The 19506-nt window shown below is 40.9% G+C and overlaps 1 protein-coding gene and 1 long non-coding RNA gene across 3 annotated transcripts in view; one reads left to right on the forward strand and one right to left on the reverse strand.

Annotated features, from left to right (window-relative positions):
* LOC126370901 (uncharacterized) overlaps window positions 1–17903 on the reverse strand; it is a 309102-nt gene extending 291199 nt beyond the window's left edge. The window contains exon 1 of the long non-coding RNA XR_007566927.1: window positions 17490–17903. This is a non-coding gene — a long non-coding RNA (uncharacterized LOC126370901). The remainder of the gene's footprint in view (window positions 1–17489) is intronic.
* LOC126370861 (ATP-dependent Clp protease ATP-binding subunit clpX-like, mitochondrial) overlaps window positions 1–19506 on the forward strand; it is a 48410-nt gene that overhangs the window by 22363 nt on the left and 6541 nt on the right. For both annotated transcript variants that reach the window (XM_050015967.1, XM_050015966.1), the window contains exons 4-9: window positions 1510–1706; window positions 3163–3285; window positions 16173–16317; window positions 16858–16949; window positions 18459–18612; window positions 19169–19364. In XM_050015967.1, the coding sequence (XP_049871924.1) occupies window positions 1510–1706; window positions 3163–3285; window positions 16173–16317; window positions 16858–16949; window positions 18459–18612; window positions 19169–19364 (907 nt within the window). The remainder of the gene's footprint in view (window positions 1–1509; window positions 1707–3162; window positions 3286–16172; window positions 16318–16857; window positions 16950–18458; window positions 18613–19168; window positions 19365–19506) is intronic.

Here is a 19506-nt window from a genome sequence, read left to right on the forward strand (position 1 = left end):
CAGTTCTAAGGCAATGCTGATAGAGTCGATGAACCCGTGACATTGGTTGATATTTATCGCCTGTTTGTACGTCTGACGTAGCACGGTTGTTTTGGATAAAGATATCAGCCTTGTTAGGCATTTGTGTTATTATCACTCAGCTTAGTCGTTGGTCCCGGTTAGAAAGAAAGAAACAAGTAGTCGTTACATGAGCCATGTGAAGGGCTTTTGGCGGCTCGATAGTAACCCTGACACCAGGGTTTATGAGGTTGGTACTCCGCCTCACAACCCACAGAAGAACACTCAGCTTGTACCCTGTTTTTTTTTTACGTGACTTATTGTAGATTTGCCGCAGATGGCATTAACTACTAGGCCGGATAAATGGGGAGCGCTGAAGGCTCTCACCCGGTACAACGTTTAAGACAACAGGCCTGAGGGTGCCCACTTGGGCGCGAATCTCGGCTCAGGGCGTCGTGTGAGAGGAAAAATATTTGAAAGAATTAATCGACACTAGTGGGTAGATAGCGATAAGCGCTGATTGAGCGAAGTCGTCGACCACGCCGGCGGGGTCGGCATCGGGGTCCTGAAGTGTTTGGTGTCGCGAGCTGATTGGCTGCCTCTATGGCTAGAGTAATCGGGTCGTCGGGATCGTATGTACCCTCTGCGCAGCCCGGACATCCCTTTCAAAAATGCGAGTGAGAGAGAAACTCGGCGCGGTCTTTTACTCTTTAACCGCTGACGGGCATTTAGACTAAAGTGAGACCCAGAGGGTGTGACGTAAATCTAGCTCGACCGAATGAGGAACTTTCCAATTCGCGCCCCAAAAACACGATAGATGACGTTGTTAAGTTTTTTCTTCGTTTATTCTTCTAATTTCATGGATAACAGACATAATGGCCCCGACTCCTGCAGACACCTCCTAATTTTACTTTAAGTTATACCTGTCATTTTCTTATCCACCGAAAAGTCCAATATACTTCGTATATATGATCGAAGTTTCTACGTGAAATACTCAAATGTTTCGAAAGAAAGTTTTAAAGCTACCTGTTATAAACCTCTGGAACATGTTGAACATCTATTTCAACAACGTTATTAACGTTTATAATGCCATAAATAGTTAAGTACAACTGGTTTGAGAGCAACTTTAATACCGCATTGCTTCATTCAACCAAATAAATTACAATGTAGCTGAAGAATTATCGTTATTATAATACCAATAAAATGGATTATTTGTGCATAATTGCAATTCCAATTTAGAAGGTTGAAATGCCCATGTTCTATAGATACGCATCGGGATGGTTTTTCCGCTTAGAGCGAGTTTAATAAAGATGTTTTTTCCGCTTAGTTACAACAAGCTTACTGAATAGAAGGTCCGAAATATTAGACATTGATGTAAATGTTTTTTTACCTCTGATGTTATTATATATAAATGCTATCGATAACTTATGATTTTGTTTCATATGACCCGTGTATTTAAATCAAAACAATGTATGTATACCCCACCGCTAACCTATGACTTATAACCCTCAGGAAACCCCCGCCGCCGCCGAAGAAAATCTTCGAGTATCTAAACAAGCACGTGGTTGGCCAGGAGTACGCCAAGAAGGTGCTGAGCGTGGCGGTGTACAACCACTACAAGCGAATCTACAACAACGTGACCCACACTGCGCCTGCGCCGGACCTACACCACCCGCTGCACCACACGCATAGGGGACCCTCGGGGATAGGTTAGACATGCTTTACCGCTTATTTATTAAAACTAGTGGCACTCTATAATGGCGGTTTTGACGTTTGTTTCGTCTTCTTCTATTGTGTGGGTTGTGAGGTGGAGTACCAACCTCATCAACCCTGGTGTCAGGGTTACTATTGACCCGCCAAAGGCCCCTGAAATGGCTCATGTAACGACTACTTACTTCCATCAGTAAGTAGTAACGGGGACCAACGGCTTAACGTGGCTTCCGAAGCATGGCTGTTCAATAGTAACCCACCAGGGTCGCTAAAGCATCCGCCTCACAACCGACACGGTAGAAGAAGACTAGATATATAACACTGTCACTCTGTCCTAGTGTTTAATTAACCAAGCTACATTACACTCAGATACTCCGATATATAACTATAGCTTGGCTAAGCCAGTTGTGTTCGAATCCAGCACAAGCCTAAACCAATGATTGTCGAATTTGTTTTCGAATTCATGTTTGGATCATAAATGATTAACACGTGCTCAGCGGTGAATGAAATAATCGCGAGGAAACCCACATTCCCGAGAAATGCTTTTCGGAGGTATGTGACCTAACCTGTATTGGGCTAGTTTTCCCTTCGCGGGGTGGAAGGTCAGACCGCAGTCGCTTCTGTAAAAAAAACCGGTCCTGTCAAATCTTCAGTTTAGGTGAGCGGACCCTGTGAAAAACGGGATAATCCTAGGGGGATGATGATATATCGGTGTATATATCTCAGTATCATATCGTCGTGTTAATAGCTTATCATATTTTTTTCGTATTAACTTGCTATCGTGGTTGCATGCAAGGATTCGCCGATATGAGTGAGTTATTTATTGTTGTATCCACACTAATAATATAAATGCGAATGTAACTGTCCCGATCTGGATGAAATATGGTATGGAGACTAGACCTATCTCCATACCAGATTTCGTCAACCTCCTCATCCTGGAGGACTTTTCATTTTTGATTTGGTCACAATAGATCTTACAAGGTCTCAATGGCTTCGGGCTATTTGGTTGAGCCCTTTCTTCAAATAATAATAATGGAGATAGTTTGAGATCCAGGAAAAACGGGGCTTATAAAGACCACATATAGATATAGTGACTAAGATTAAGAAGAAAATGTTAGGTTGGTTTGGACACGTAGAGCGGATGAAGGATAATAGAATTGCAAAAGCGGTATATAAAGCGAAAGTTGATGGTAGGGCTGGCAGAGGAAGACCGAGAAGGACTTACGATGACCAAATTGAAGATTTCCTTAGAAAAGGTTTAATACGATCTACTCTGAACCGGCGTGCGTGTATGAAGCGATTGATGAATGTGGAGGAAGCAAGAGAAGTGTGTCAGGATCGAAGCAAATGGAATTCTATAGTCTCTGCTTACCCCGGTGGGAAATAGGCGTGAGTTTATGTATGTATATATAAAGACCACGGAATCCCTTAGTAATGCAGCTTCAATTCCTCCAGATCTCCTGCACATCAGCCACAGCACGGGCGGCACGGGAGGCGGCGCCGAGGTTCTAGAACGACAACACCACGAGCTCAGACTCGACAAGAGCAACGTGCTACTGCTCGGGCCCACTGGATGCGGTAAGTTCACAGATCATAAAAACAAAGGAGATATGCCTTCAGCACTAAAACAATCCGCACGTCGCCTGTTAACTCACGTCAGTGTGTGAACCAGCCGCACCAAGGTATTTGGCTGGAGGGCTACATCGATTTACTCGCTCTTCATTGCATAGTAACACAAGCAAAAAATCTATGATACCTATCCTGCTATGGCTTAGACACACTATGTAATTTAGATACTTAAACTACACCTGTAATACTGCTGGATATCTCATGAATAAAATAAAATAAATAAATAAAAAAAGCTTTAATGACGGCCTCCTTGGTTCTATTAAGTTTTTTTATATATATATGTCATTTTTATTACATTCTATTGTTTTTTTTTGTCATTGTCAAACAAGTGGTCCTTCTTCTTATCGTGTGGGTTGTGAGGTGGAATACCAACCTCATCAGCCCTGATGGCAGGGTTATTACTGAGCCGCCAAAGGCTCCTGACCTGGCTCATGTAACGACTACAGTAAGTAGTAAACGGGGCCAACGGGTTAACGTGCCTTCCGAAGCACGGATCATCTTGCTTTCACACAATCAGGTGATCAGCCTGTAATGTCCTAACCAAATTAGGGATCACAAAGTGATTTTTGTGATATGTCCCCACCGGGAGTCGAACCCGATGCCTCCGGAATGTAAGTGGTCCTAGTGACGTTTTATAATACAATCGTTACCCCATATAATATGATCGTTTTGTGCATATTTCGGTCGCACCAGCTATGCTCCCGCGGCGTACCTACATTGAATGGAAAAATCTCTCCTATTCAAATTGGAGATGTCGTTAGAAAAGGTTTAGTACGATCTACTCTGAACCGGCGTGCGTGTATGAAGAGATTGATGAATGTGGAGGAAGCAATAGAAGTGTGTCAGGATCGAAGCAATTGGAATTCAATAGTCTCTGCTTACCCCGGTAAGAAATAGGCGTGAGTTCATGTATGTATGTTTCCTTTCACCTCATTTAGAAATGTATTCGACGCCTGAATTTATAAAAGGATTATCCCGCGCACCGGACCGCGACAATTCTCTACCGACTGCATGTGATAAGATAACATCTGATGCATTCTAATGTAAGGAAACACACACACACACACACACAACGAAAATATTCAAGAGAAAGTTCGTCTGGGAAGCGACTGAAAAAGCAGATAACGTAACAAATACTTTATTTCACAGACGAAATACAAGTAACAAAAAAGAGAAATAGAGCATAAGAAGCGGTCCTATTGCTAAGTAGCAATCTCTTTCAGGCAACCCTTGGGATTTTGAAACAGTTTAAGTAAACAATCTCGTTTAGCTAATCATCTTCCCGTTCATGTCGTAAAATCTAACTTGATAGGCCGATGGGTCTTGGGTACCTGTCTTTATTTAGCCGAACAAATGGCGAGCTGTCGGTTCAAACGCGGTCACACGGTTCGATTTATAAAAGAAACTTGTCGCTGGAACGTCGGTTTTTCCAAATAATGGCAAACCTAACCTACAAGGTTAAATAATATATATCCTCACATGCATTTCATCCTCGACCGGTCAAACACAGACAAAACAAACATCAACCAATTCGCTCAAACATTTTCCTGTTTCAACGATCTAGATTTTTGATGCTTTTACAGATCCATAACCAAAGGGTACAAACGGGACCCTATTACTAAGATTTCGCTATCTGTCCGTCTGTCACCTGCCTGTATCTTAAGAACCACGATAGCTAGACAGTTGAAATTTTCACAAATTATGTATTTCTGTTGCTGCTATAACAACAATTCATTAACGTCCCCACTGCTGGGGCAGGGGCCTTCCCTATGGATGGATAGGGAGGGCCTTAAACCATCACGCGGGCCCAGTGCGGATTGATGGTTATTAACGACTGCTAATGCAGCCGGGACCAACGGCTTAACGTGCCTTCCGAAGCACGGAGGAGCTCGAGATGAAAACTTTTTTTTTGTGGTCACCCATCCTATGACCGGCCTTTGCGAAAGTTGCTTAACTTCAACAATCGCATACCGAGCGCGTTTACCGCTGCGCCACCGAACTCCTCATAACAACAATAAGTAAAAACTAAAATAAAATTAATATTTAAGGTGGCCTCCCATACAACTAACGCGATTTATTTTGCCCTTTTTTGCTAGATATCAATAATGGCAAAAAGTAAGCAATGTAAAATTTGTGTATCTAATGTTTACCTAGTCCGGAACCTTTCGTGCGCGAGTCGGATTCACACTTGGCCGGTTTTTTTTTTCTGACATTGAGATATTGCGAAGGTGAAACTGGTAAAACTTGACCTCTATACAAACAATTGATCGAATATAGGAAGTGCAATTGCATTGAAATTCAAAGTAATACATGAAATAACACAGACTTATTCGCAGCGTGTTTATACAGTTATAATTACAAACATACATTTGTAGTTATACAGCGTGTTTATACAGTTTGGTCAGGACATTACAGCCTGATCACCTGATTGTCCCACAATAAGATGATCCGTGCTTCGGAAGGCACGTTAAGCTGTTGGTCCCGCTTACTGTTTACTGATATAGTTATGTAGTCATTACATGAGCCATGTCAGGGGCCTTTAGCGGCTCAATAATAACCCTGACACCAGCGTTGATGTGGTTGGTAATCTACCTCACAACCCACACGATAGAAGAAGAAGCAAAATGTAATTTTTTATAGGGTTGTTTTAGATTAGACTTAATAGAGTACCAACTTTGTTAATAAATAAATATTTATTATTTTATTTTTCATATTCAGATTTGTGCTTAAAACTAACGTGTGTTCCATATATTTTGTGCTTGTCGATTACCCGTCCCTTTCCTTTTCCATGGATAAGAGAATGACAGATATATCCGTAATTAAATTTGCTCCCATAGGCCTTTTTAGACCCTCTACTCTACATTAAGTTCCACCTTAACATTCACCAACTAAATGGGTACTCATACCGGTGTCAACGTATTACACAATCACAACAAGAATACTTGTATTTTTCCTATCCAAAACACATAACTGCATCACTTACATAAGATGAGTCATTCACTTTTGCATGTTGAATCGGTTTACCAAAACCGGTCTTGTATCGCGAGGATTAATCTTAAAACCGCTTGCGAAACTTTATAGGCTGGCTTTCCACTGCCGTACTATGGGTTACCTTCTCTTTTGTGCATTATAAACGCATAGGAGGCACTATCTTTTGCCCGCGACTTCGTCCGCGTGGAAGGATTTTTCCCGCTAAATCCCATTCCCGTGGGAATTTCGGGAATTCCTTTCTTAGTGCACCTCTACGGTACCTAAGCTACGTCCCTTCCACAAGCGCCTACGTTTAGCCGTTTAGGCTGTGCGTTGATATGTCAGTCAGTCAGTTTCTCCTTTTATATATTACATTATAGAAGGAATAATAATCTAATCTATAATATAATATATAAAAGGAAATGAAATAGGTAATTATTGTAACAAGACGCCACAGTAACGATAAAAATTGAAAAAATATGTTGATCGAAACGCCACTAAAGAAATGAAAGCTTCCTTTTTTTTATTTATTTATTTTATTAATAGAACCCAGTCTAAAATGATCAAAAATCAATCGTCAATTCATTTTTCTTTTTGGCTTATTTTCGAATTTTAGTAACGAATGAAGTCATAATGTGTACGATGGCTGACTGCTTTATTGATGACGTCACTAGGACAGTTTTTTTTTTTATTGACGTGACTTATTGTAGATTTGCCGCAGATGGCATTAACTACTTGGCCGGACAAATGGGGAGCGCTGAAGGCTCTCACCCGGTACAACGTTTAAGACAACAGGCCTGAGGGTACCCAGTTGGTCGCGAATCTCGGCTCAGGGCGTCGTCTGAGAGGAAAAATATTTGAAAGAATTAATCGACCCTAGTGGGTCGAGTATTTCCGTACAAATTCAATAGATTTTTTTTGTTTTGGCGTTTCGTAAAAGGAATCTCATTTGACTAGGGTGCAAAGTATTGCATAATACTGTTAACGTCGCTCTATTGGTTTACTTCATAAATCGCCCTTCAGTCATTAGTCTGACGTGTCCCAATAATAGTACCAGTAATGATTGCAGAAGTAATTAGAGCGTGCAATGTCTAATAGTAGACACACTGGCTTGACCACTCCGGAAGGGATAATGGCGCGATAATTGATGCTATGAAAGTGACTAACTAGTTTTGGAAATAATTAGTATTAGTTTGTTTTACCGAAGCACGGATCATCTTACTTTTGGACAATCAGGTGATATGTCCTAACCAAACTAGGGTTACAAAGTGGTCCGTGCTCTGGAAGACACGTTAAGCCATTGGTCCCGGTTATTACTTACTGATGTAAGTACGTAATCGTTACATGAGTCGTATCAGGGGCCTATGGCGGCTCAATAATAACCCTGACACCAGGGTTGATGAGGTTGGTAATCCAACTCACACGATAGAAGAAGTTTGTTTTACGTCTCATTACCTTCTATGTTGAAATGATAGTCAAGATGACCATCGTTAACCCAGTTGATAAAACGCTTGACTCTCACAGACAGGTCGCAGGCTGGAATCCCAGCACAAACCTAAACCACTGATTTCGACTGTTTAAATCATTGATAATTGATATCACGTGGTTTTCAAGATTTGTGTCTTGTTAATGGCAATAGGCTCGTCCCCTATTACATAGGACTTAAACATACTTGGCGAGTGAGTTGGTGTAATACATACTAATATATCACTGCCTACCCCTTTGGGGATTATTTATTTATTTATAAAGGCACATACAACATTACAGTGTAACCCAATGCGCTGTATGACGAGAAAAACAATATAAAAACTAATACAACAAAAATAAAATTGAATGAAAAAAGAAAAAGAATAAGACTATGGCCTGAAAATTACTAAAAAAAATACAATTTCAAAATTAAAAGGTAAACTATCACACAAAAAATATAATAGTTAGTTAATAAAATAATACAATAGTTAAACAATGAGGTTTGGATTATAAAATGACATTCGGTCTTACAACTATAAATCATTATGTTAAGACGTGTCGACCTGAGATGCGCCGTTCCGGGAAATTTTCCCGCTTTGGGAACGTTCTCGGCAGTAAAACGCGCAAAACTTATGTAAAAAGAACTTTATTACCTAACCTGTAGGCAGATAAGACCAGAGTACAAGAAAGAACAGCGAGAGACTTTCCGATCGACGTTCCCCAAACACACGATAGATGGCGTTGTTCAATTTTAACTACGATAATTACCTATTTTCTCGTTGCTGGGGTAGGTACATAATTATTCAAAAATGTAATGTAATGGCAGAAACATATATAAAACTAATTGTTGCTTGATATTTGGATCACATTATGTATACAATGATGTTGCTACCTATAGTGCTTCTCTTTATGTTGCCCAGAATAATAATGGGTGGAAATTTTAATTCTACGTTGGTGTAATAAAAAGGGTCATCATTTATACCCAAAAACAAAGATAAAAAAAGATGCATAAATGTCTGTTATCCATGAAATTATAAGTTTAAACGAAGAAAAAACTGTTTTCGGGAAACGCCGCATGGAAATTCCCTCTTTCCAAAAAGAAAAGCAGCCAGTGTAGTTTATTTTCGAATTTTAATAACGAATGAAGTCATAATGTGTACGATGGATGCTGCTTTATTGATGACGTCACTAGGACAGTTTTTTTTATTGACTTGACTTATTGTAGATTTGCCGCACGCCCAACAGGGCAACCCTATTAAAGAGTTTTTAAAACGGGAACATTCCTATTTTGGGAATATTCTCGGGGGTGGCACATCACTGGTGTCGACACAAATACTTAAACGATAGTGTTACAATACAGTTATTTATCGCATTAAGTGCGTTTGGACTTGTTACTAATTACACAGACCAGTTACCTACCAATTTGCACTTCATGCATATCGGTTACAAGTAAATAAATGTGAATATAGCCACATTGTGAATTTTGCAGCTAAATTAACCGTGTAACCGGTATGATCTAGTTAGACAAGGTGATAATTACTACGTTAATACGCCCGGTAACAACGTGACAAGTGTAACTGGGTCGTTCTTCTTTTTTATCGACAATAAAAAGACATTTTCTCAATTTATCGGATTTAACATCTTTAAAATTATAACGGCATTAAATATTTTAAAACATCATATAAAGATGTGTCTGTAGAGGACCATTTAGAGGTTCTCTTTATCTTGGTAACATACTTTTCTTTGTAGACACATTCCAAAAAATATTGTGACAGAGTGGTCCTTTTCATCGGAGACAGCATTTTAATTTACCACTCTGTCACAGAATTTTGTGAAAAACAATCAAGCTTCTTTAAGGACTAATTGAGGAACCGATTAGTAGTTTGCTTGTATTTTGAGTATAATAAGATAACTATATTTTTGGACAATGGAAACATGAAACAAAATTCTAAAACATAACTTATCAGAAGCAGAACGAAGGACAGATCATTGTCGATAAAAAAGAAGAACGACCCATCTACATTATATTCGGATAGGAAATATGTTTAGACGCCTTATACGACACGATTCGTTTATAATAAACATCATAGAAGGAAAAAAATTAGGAAAGAGAGGAAGGGGTAGACTTGCCATTAACCCAGCTAAAGTTTTTCTAGTGACGTGAATACAATTATTGAAGAATTGTAGATGTTTAACGACGACATAAAATACACTTATGAGAATGATTAAATTTTTGTTGAAATTTTATATAGAAAAGGCAGCCCCCGACGGATATTCCTCGGTTATGTATTATGGTAAAATTATTATCGCTACATTTAAGTATATCTTCGAGAAACAGACACGCTAGGAAAAGAACTGTGAACATCCATATTCATTGTTTAGGTACTTAAATATATCTGTTACCGATGTCTCGAGATATCAACTCTTTTTTAGAAAGTATTTTTAAGTCTAATATAATATTTCGTGACATAATAATTGGGTTAAATCGGGGGTTTTGAGTTATTTTTTATTTTTTTTTAATTTTTAATTTTGCTTAATTTTTTACATCTATTTATTCGAAAAGCGTGTTCCTTGATTTCCGACTGCGGCGAAGCAATAAGGACTGTTATATGTTTGGCCGCTATGTATCTGTCGTGGCCAGATCTTAGAATTGATCATTTCATGATGTGTTCGCCATTCAACTAATTTAGTTGAAAAATGAAGTTGACCATATCTCTGAAACGCCATATCGTTAATCGATTTGTGAACACAAATCAGGCCAGATCATCGAACGATGATCTGGCCAAATTACATAATGATGTGGCCAAAGAATGATATTCTATTTCATGAAATATGTCAATTTGATGAAAAGATCGAGCACATCATGAAATGATCAATTTTAAGGTCTGGCCACGACATATAATATACCTATTGAATTCAAATGGAGGAGAAATAAATAAATAAATAAATCTTTATTTCAAGTAACCATTGACTCATATGTGTTAGTAAAAGACTTATTTCTAATGTTAGTATAAAATAAAAATAACACACAATATCAAAAGCTTATAATACATTTGGGCGCGTGCAGCCCACTGCAGCGACGCAAATAGGGGTTCTCATTCCCAGTCGAACAGAGAGCAAGGTAAATAAAAAAATAAATAAACAAAATGAGCAATGGAAATATTTTCTTGTTAAATACTTTTTAAGTCGTGTTTTAGTTTTTGTGAAACTTATTTTTTCTATTTCGCTATACTTATTAAAATAGCAAATGATAACCAGTGGAGAACTGCCTTCAATACTGTAATGGCGTACACATTAATAATTGCAATTTCATTCCCGTTTATCATATATAATTGTGACAATATTTCAATGTAATAAAACGGTTGAAAGTCGAGGATATCGTGGCTGACTTTTTGCAAGTTTTTGCTAAAATAATTTGTGTCTTGTTAACATTAACAAAAGGTGCAAATTTCAGATACGTCCGTTAGCGACGTCAGCAATATGTTTGTATAATAAAAAGCAATAACTCACTGGTATCCAGTGTGTTGCGAAACTGATATCGATGAAAGTTCTTGGGTCTGAGCACTTCCTTAACACTTGCGCATATATTGCATCATCGTCATCAGCCCATTAACGTCCCCACTGCTGGGGCACGGGCCTTCCCTATGGATGGATAGGGAGATCGGGCCTTAAACCATCACGCGGGCCCAGTGCGGATTGATGGTTATTAACGACTGCTAATGCAGCCGGGACCAACGGCTTAACGTATCTTCCGAAGCACGGAGGAGCTCGAGATGAAAACTTTTTTTTTTGTGGTCACCCATCCTATGACCGGCCTTTGCGAAAGTTGCTTAACTTCAACAATCGCAGACCGAGCGCGTTTACCGCCGCGCCACCGAGCTTCTCCTATATTGCATACTTAACATAAACTGATAACTTTATCCGAATTGGGGTAGTTTTAGGTGTACTAAGGGTGGTATTATTAAACTAATCTCAGCTGAGACTGCCCTCAAGATCATGCTCAAGTCCCTGTTTTTATATAAGAACTGTCACATTGACATGATCTTGAGAGCAATCTCAAAGCTGAGATTCGTTAATTAATACCATCCTAAGTACCCACACCTCACCGAGCTTTCTGTTAGACCAACGTAAAAGGTAAACCGTATTGCCGTCTTTAATGGTCGAGCCATTGTTTGTGAAAACTGGGACTTAATTATTAGTGGTTTGAGCATTGGGCTCACGATCCGGAGGTCCCGGGTTCAAATCCCGGTGGGGTACATATCACAAAACTCACTTTGTGATCCCTAGTTTGGTTAGGACATTACAGGCTGATCGCCTGATTGTCCGAAAGTAAGATGATCCGTGCTACGGAAGGCACGTTAAGCCGTTGGTCTCGGCTACTACTTGCTGATGTAGCTAAGTTAGTAGTCGTTACATGAGCATGAGCTTTGGCGGCTCAATAGTTACTCTGACACCAGGGTTGATGGGGTTGGTAATCCACCTCACAACCCACACGATAGAATAAGAACAACTCATTGGTGCAAGTCCGGTACCAGCGCTCCCCGTTTGAAAAGCAAGTCGGTAAATGGCGACACTACAGTTTATAATAAATTCGCGACAATACATATTCTGTGGGTGTGTCAAAAGTATTCACAAATACTTAGTTTTAATGGCAACCCCGTCCATATTTTTTCTGTGTGAGTTGTCATCTACTGAATTGTCTTGCAGTGTCCTAAAAAAACCAGTATTGATTTAGTACAAGATAAGGTCCTTTGTCATGTCATTCGCATCACTTGCTTTTACGTTTTGGCATACAAATGTTTGGTATATAATGCGCCGCACGTTATTTGCAATATTTACGCAGAACCACCTATTTAATTATACGTGACTTTGGATTTATTTTTGGATGATTATGGTAGTGTGTGGTGGGCTCTATTTTCCGCATTTAGACACAAAGGTGACCCCATAGTATAAGAAGATATTATGCTCAAAAGTGACAGCTAACATTTCAAGATTAGCCCAGCTGACGTCAACCCACCCTGCGTTGCCATTTTGTGAAAAATAAATTACCGACGGCTGACGTTTTTATATTTACTTTGCAAGGAATTTAGTAAAAGATTTACTTACAGTTTTAATGATTTTATATATGTGACAAGTAATAGTAATTAAATACATTAGTCAGTAACTCACTTAATTTTCAATATCAAAATTTATGCTTTGGAATGTTGGAGATAGCAATTAAGGAGATAACAAAAAAGGTAACACAGTGATAACACATACGTCATCAAAGGGATAGCAATGGCGGCTTATCATAGGATTGAGCATACCTAGTTTTCTTATACCATGGATGGCCTAAAACATTTCATGTATGTATTAAACTTCGCTTCTGCTTTAAATAACATTTGTGTATTTGTGTGTATTTTATATTAAAATATCATCATCACTAATTTAAGAGCCACGCTCTTGTTGGTGCAGCATTCTCCATGTTACTTTTTTAGGGAAACATAGGGCAGTGGTTTCCCTCTAGCCGTCCGCCCCGAAGTATTGTCTGATGCGATTGGGATGGCGCCCAGAGTAGTCTATTTCAAAGCCGTACTAGGACTCCTCTCCTCCACCTCTGAATAGTACTGACAATTACTGCTGGCCTCTGTCAGGTTCCAGATAAACAAATATCAATTCTTACCAAAAAAATAAATAAGTGGAGCACGCTTCTCGGTAATACTTATACAACAAATACTGTGTTACCTAACAGTACTATTACTTAATATAAATGCTTAAAATGCTATTTGTATGTAGACCATGTACACAAGTGACAGGCCAAGATTTATCAAAGTTATTTTGGTACGGACATTTATAAATTACTGTTGATCAAGTTATTTTGGTACAAGTATGTAATCTGCTTAAAACCGGATTGCCAAAAAATCTCCACTTAATTGTGTATGCGTTCTGTGTTCTTACGTACTGGTGCGTGGCGTGGTAGAAAGAAAGCAAAACAGTATTTGACAATTTGTTTAAGATTATGATCCCTTCTTCTTCTATCGTGTGGGTTGTGAGGTGAATTACCAACCTCATCAACCCTGGTGTCAGGGTTATTATTGAGCCTCCAAAGGCCCCTGACATGACTCATGTAACGACTACTTACTTACATCTGTAAGTAGTAACCAAGACCAACGACTTAACGTGCCTTCCGAAGAACGGATCATCTTACTTTTTGGACAATCAGGTGATCAGCCTGTAATGTCCTAACCAAACCAGGGATCATAAAGTGATTTTTGTGATATGTCCCCACCGGGATTCGAACCCGGGACCTCCGGATCGTGAGCCCAACGCTCAACTACTGGACCACGGAGGTCGTTGATCCCTGGTATGATCCCTTGACGTTGGGGGCGGGGCGGGGCGGGGGGGGGAGGGATACGAAACTTAGTTGGAGATACCCGATGTTACGCGTAATGAAAGGATGAGCCGTAAGACACCTACTTAGCGGGTATTCTTAAGTCTCATTTTATCGCAACATAACACAACGAAGCGGTAGAAAGAAAGAAGGCAGTGGTAGAAAGGAAACAAAATATTATTTGTCAATATACTTAAGAAGACCCCTTGACGTTTCCTTAGTTTATCATTCTACGTAAAAACTTGGATTTCTAGGAAAAAGTAAACGCTAAAATCCACTGATCGTTAATGGCATAAGCTCGCGACTATATCAAAATTGAGGCAGTCAGAGGCACATCCATCGCAAACTGAACTAAGTACAGTCATGAGCAATATAATGTACCCACTTTAGGTCTCTGTCGCACTAACATATTTGACGTTTAGTGATACTTACAGTTCAATTTGTCAAAAAAGTTAATGTGACATGGTACCAAAGTGTATACATAGTAATGCTCGTGACCGTACCCACACCTCTCAGAGCTTTCTGTTAGGCCAACGTGATTGGTGGTCAGCCAAATTGTAACATTTTAGAAGTCTAACTAGACATTTTAAATTGTATACAAACTCATAGACGCCGAGGCGCGCATGTAATTGTAAAGGTTAACGTGGTACTAACCACGGCTCTCTTTATTATATTTTTTTTACGATCTTGCTGTACATTCTGTAAGATCATTTATTTATAACTAGCTTTTGCCCGCGGCTTCGCTCACGTTAATTTCGGGGTAACACGTTGCCCCTTTCGTAATGCATCAATTTTTAGCTTTCTAGCCTAAAATTGAAAAAGTCACGTATAAAAATTTGACCCCCATTTTCAAGGGGCGGGGGGCGGATTTCCAAAAAAAATAAATAGTCCGCATACCAGTTTTTAGCTTTCCACCGTGAAAATTGCGGAATGCTCCATACAAAATTCCACCCCCAATTTTAGTTATAAAGGGACAAAAAGTAGCACTCTCCATCCTTTCAACTATCTCCACTTAAAAAATGACGTCAATTCATCGCTCAATTTTGCCTTGAAAGACTGACAAACAAACAGACGTACACTTTCCCATTTACAATATTAGTATGGATAGTCTCATCCAACAACTTTAAAATTGGCAATCACCTTTTTACCCGATTATTTTTTTCCTCTCAACGTACGCGATAAGTACCTTGCTGTACAAAGGGCAATTGAATACAGTCTCGTATATCAATCACCAGCGAAGTAAATAAGTATCGTAAATATGTCAACCCATTACCCTCTGATCGATGTCGCGTCCAATATCTGCTGCCGAAAATGGTAACAGTCAATATTAAAAACTTGTGAAGTGAATGAAAAACAATGTACAGGTGACAAGGTAACCGTTTCACGTAATGTGTATCTTTTTAAGGTTGAATCTTCTAGTAAACAAACATGGCCAACTTTCTTCTTCAATTGTGTGGGTTGTGACTGTTGTGAGGTGGATTACCAACCCCATCAACCCTGGTGTCAGGTTTACTGTTGAGCCGCGAAAGGCTAATGTAACGACTACCAACATAAAAGAGTACAAATGAACGTTTTAGAATTAATTGTTTAAAGCAATTCCAAAATTGTCTGCTACTCGTCTTCAGATTACTCAGTTCCTGAATTGTTTTTCACTGATTGTTCATCACATTTTCCTAGCTTAATCCCGCTTTTACAGAGTCCGGTTAGGCGGTTACCTAACCGGAAGATTTGACAAGTCCAGTATTTTTACAGTTGCGACTGCCTGTCTGACCTTCCAACCCGCGAAGGGAAACCCAGCCCATTACAGGTTGTCACTTACCTCCGATACGGATTTCTCGGGAACATGGGTTTCCTCACGATGTTTTCTTTCACCCATTGTTAGTGAATTAACTTCCTGATCTTCTATCGTATGGGTTATGAGATTGATTAGCAACCTCAGCATCCCTGGTGTCAGGACTATTATTGAGCCGCCAAAGGCCCCTGACATGACACAGGATGATTTCCTGATTGTCAATATGCGTTGTTCCAGGTAAGACGCTGCTGGCGCAGACGATAGCGCAGTGCCTGGACGTGCCGTTCGCCATCTGTGACTGCACGACGCTCACGCAAGCCGGCTACGTCGGCGAGGACATCGAGAGCGTCATCGCCAAACTACTGCAGGACGCCAACTTCAAGTATGTATAATGTCATATCTAAATCAAATATCCTTCGAGTGGTCAGCTGGCATACCACTATGGAAACGATCTGACTGCCGTGTTAAGACGTTTGCTGGTGAAGGCGACAGAAGGACAAAATAACAGACTGTATACTACTTCCATAAAGATGTGCACCACCAAAGGACAAAGGTATGAACCACCTTTGTCCAATACATACGTAAACAGCCTACATAAATCCCACTGCTGGGCACAGGCCTCCCTTCAATCAATCGGAGGGTGGTATGGAGCATACTCCACCATGCTGCTCCACTGCGGGTTGGTGGAGGAGTTTGGGCTAGTAGCCCGGGACCAATCCAGCCCTCCAGACCATGAGCTCAGCTCTAACCACTAGACCACGGATCTAAATCAAATATTCATGGGGGTGCCACCTGGTATATCACTATGGATATGATCTGACTTCCATGTTAAGACGTTTGCTGGTGAAGGTGACAGAAGAATAAAATACAGGACAAGCACTCTTTATGAACCTTTGTCTAATAGCAAATTTTTCATTTGTAGTGTGGAGCGTGCGCAGACCGGCATCGTGTTTCTGGACGAGGTAGATAAGATCGGCGCCGTGCCCGGCATACATCAGCTCCGAGACGTCGGAGGTATGTACCCACATCTTTATTGTACTCTAGCTGTTCCCCGCAACTCCTTTTTTTAACGTTGGAAAATGCGTTACGCATACCACACCGACTGGAACGAAGACGTGTTGGACTTATGTAGGAGTTCCTGGGTGAAGACATCCGGTATACCCACTAAAGCACAACAGTATTTCACCTTCCTGTCGTGTAGCGGGGACACGGGAACGCAATTGCATGTATGCCACCGTGACCCCGCTGGCGGATGCCTTCCCCGCTACTCCTGCGTTAACCTTGGCTAATCCTAAAATGATAATTAAATAATATCCCGATGATCTGTGTATAGTTTGTACCCGCAATCTTTCAATTTTTTTTTCTTACCTTTTTCCTCACCTTATGGTTGTCTGGAAGAAGTCGCTTTAAGCGATAAGGCCGCCATTTGCCATGTACTTAGTTAAGAGACTTTTTGTAATTATTTCTTTTTATTTTGGTGCAATAAAGTGTATTTGTATTGTATTGTATTGTATCCCAGATACTTGTTGACCAGTGCGTGTTGCCAGTGATGACCTACGGCAGTGAGACGTGGCCGCTTACTATGGGTCTCGTGAGGAGGCTCGGTGTCGCTCAGCGGGCAATGGAGAGAGCTATGCTCGGTATTTCCCTGCTGGATCGAATCAGAAATGAGGAGATCCGCAGGAGAACTAAAGTCACCGACATAGCTCGGAGAATTGCAAAGCTGAAGTGGCAGTGGGCAGGACACATAGCGAGGAGAACCGATGGCCGATGGGGCGGAAAGGTTCTGGAGTGGCGACCACGTGTCGGACGACGCTCAGTGGGTAGGCCCGCTACAAGGTGGACCGACGATCTGGTGAAGGTCGCGGGAAGCCGCTGGATGCGGGCAGCGCAGGACCGATCGTCGTGGAGATCCTTGGGGGAGGCCTATGCCCAGCAGTGGGCGTCATACGGCTGATGATGATGATGATGATGTATCCCAGATGTTGATCATGTTTGTAATGTACAAAACCGCAAAGTTTTTAAGATATTTGAATCCGTTCAATAGTTTTTTTCGTGATGCGCGACCAAACCCGGAATAGTTGCAGGATCATATCAAAAACTTGACTATGACGCACATCGAGCTGATGTTCCTTTTACATAAGGGTTATAATTAGTATTTTCACTCTTCTATATTGTACACCTAAAAAATGTGATCGAAAATGCTATCTTACCCCCGTGACATGCTGCACGGTATTTTCTAGGCACTAAAATACAAATAATGTATTGGTTCAAATATCCCGTCACGGTTGCCATATTACAGCTGTAGGTACAACAGTAGCAACATACATCGAAATTAGAGAAGAAGAAGAATCTGTAAAGATGTTTTAGAGAGCGGCCGCACGTGGCAGAATCGATGCACTTCACAGTCGCTCGGTCTCGCTCTAGCATATGATAGTTCTGAATAACAGACAAGGATAAAAGCATAGGAAAGTGCTATGCGTTGCTGACAGATGTGGTTCAACCGTTACTGGTTTGTTGCAGGCGAAGGCGTGCAACAAGGCATGCTGAAGATGCTGGAGGGCGCTGTAGTGTCGGTGCCGGAGCGCAACTCGCGCAAGCTGCGCGGCGACGCAGTGCAGGTCGATACCACCAACATACTGTTCGTCGCGTCCGGCGCGTACAACGGCCTTGATCGGTAACTATTACTTCATACTTTGTTACTCAAACTTGATCGCATAGACAGATGAAGGAATATCCATGATCACGTTTTTCCATCTGCCACTGAAAGCGAGAGAGCGTTATGGATAGAGCATAAGTAAAAGAGGACGACGTATTCAATCCTTTACACTGTTTTTGGTGTCACCCTACGCTTATGACATTTTGATTTGAAACTATATTGTGTAATAAGAAACTCTCAAGAAGCTCTTCTAATAGAAAGGCGATGAGGCGTGGGTACTTAGTCCATCTACCTCCGACTACCCCAATTAAGATATGGTCGTAAGCTTATGCTATTAACGATCAGTGCTAGACCCGTAGATTTTAGCGCCTGTGATTGGACCTTTTCCTAGAAATCTAAGTTTTTAGGTAGAATTACAAAGTAACGAAACTTCAAGGGATCATAATCTTAAGCAAATTGTCAAATAATACTTTGTTTCCTTTCTACCATACGTAGACGTAAAAATCCCCACTAAGTAGGTGTTTTAGAGCTCATCCTTTACGCGTATCTCCAAGTAAGTTGCGTATCCCCCCAGGCTAGTGCAGCGCCGCAACAACGAGAAGTACCTGGGCTTCGGCGCGTGGGACTCCCGGTCGGGGCGACGCGCGGCGCTGCAGGCCGCGGCGGCCGACGCGTCGCCGCTGGACTCCGCCACCGCCGAGAACGACGAGCGCGACGCCTGGCTGCGCAAGGTGCAGGCGCGGGACCTCATCGACTTCGGCATGATCCCGGTACGTACATCCCACATTTTAGTTATATCTTCGTCACTCTCAGTAAATTTTCCGACATCTCCTGTCTATCAAGTCGAAGAAAGAAGAAGTGTCGCTGATGGGTATAGGCTCTCTTTCACGCCATCCTTTACGGTCCTATGCA

The sequence above is a fragment of the Pectinophora gossypiella genome, chromosome 11 (genome assembly GCF_024362695.1).
Source record: "Pectinophora gossypiella chromosome 11, ilPecGoss1.1, whole genome shotgun sequence".
Lineage (NCBI taxonomy): Eukaryota > Metazoa > Arthropoda > Insecta > Lepidoptera > Gelechiidae > Pectinophora > Pectinophora gossypiella.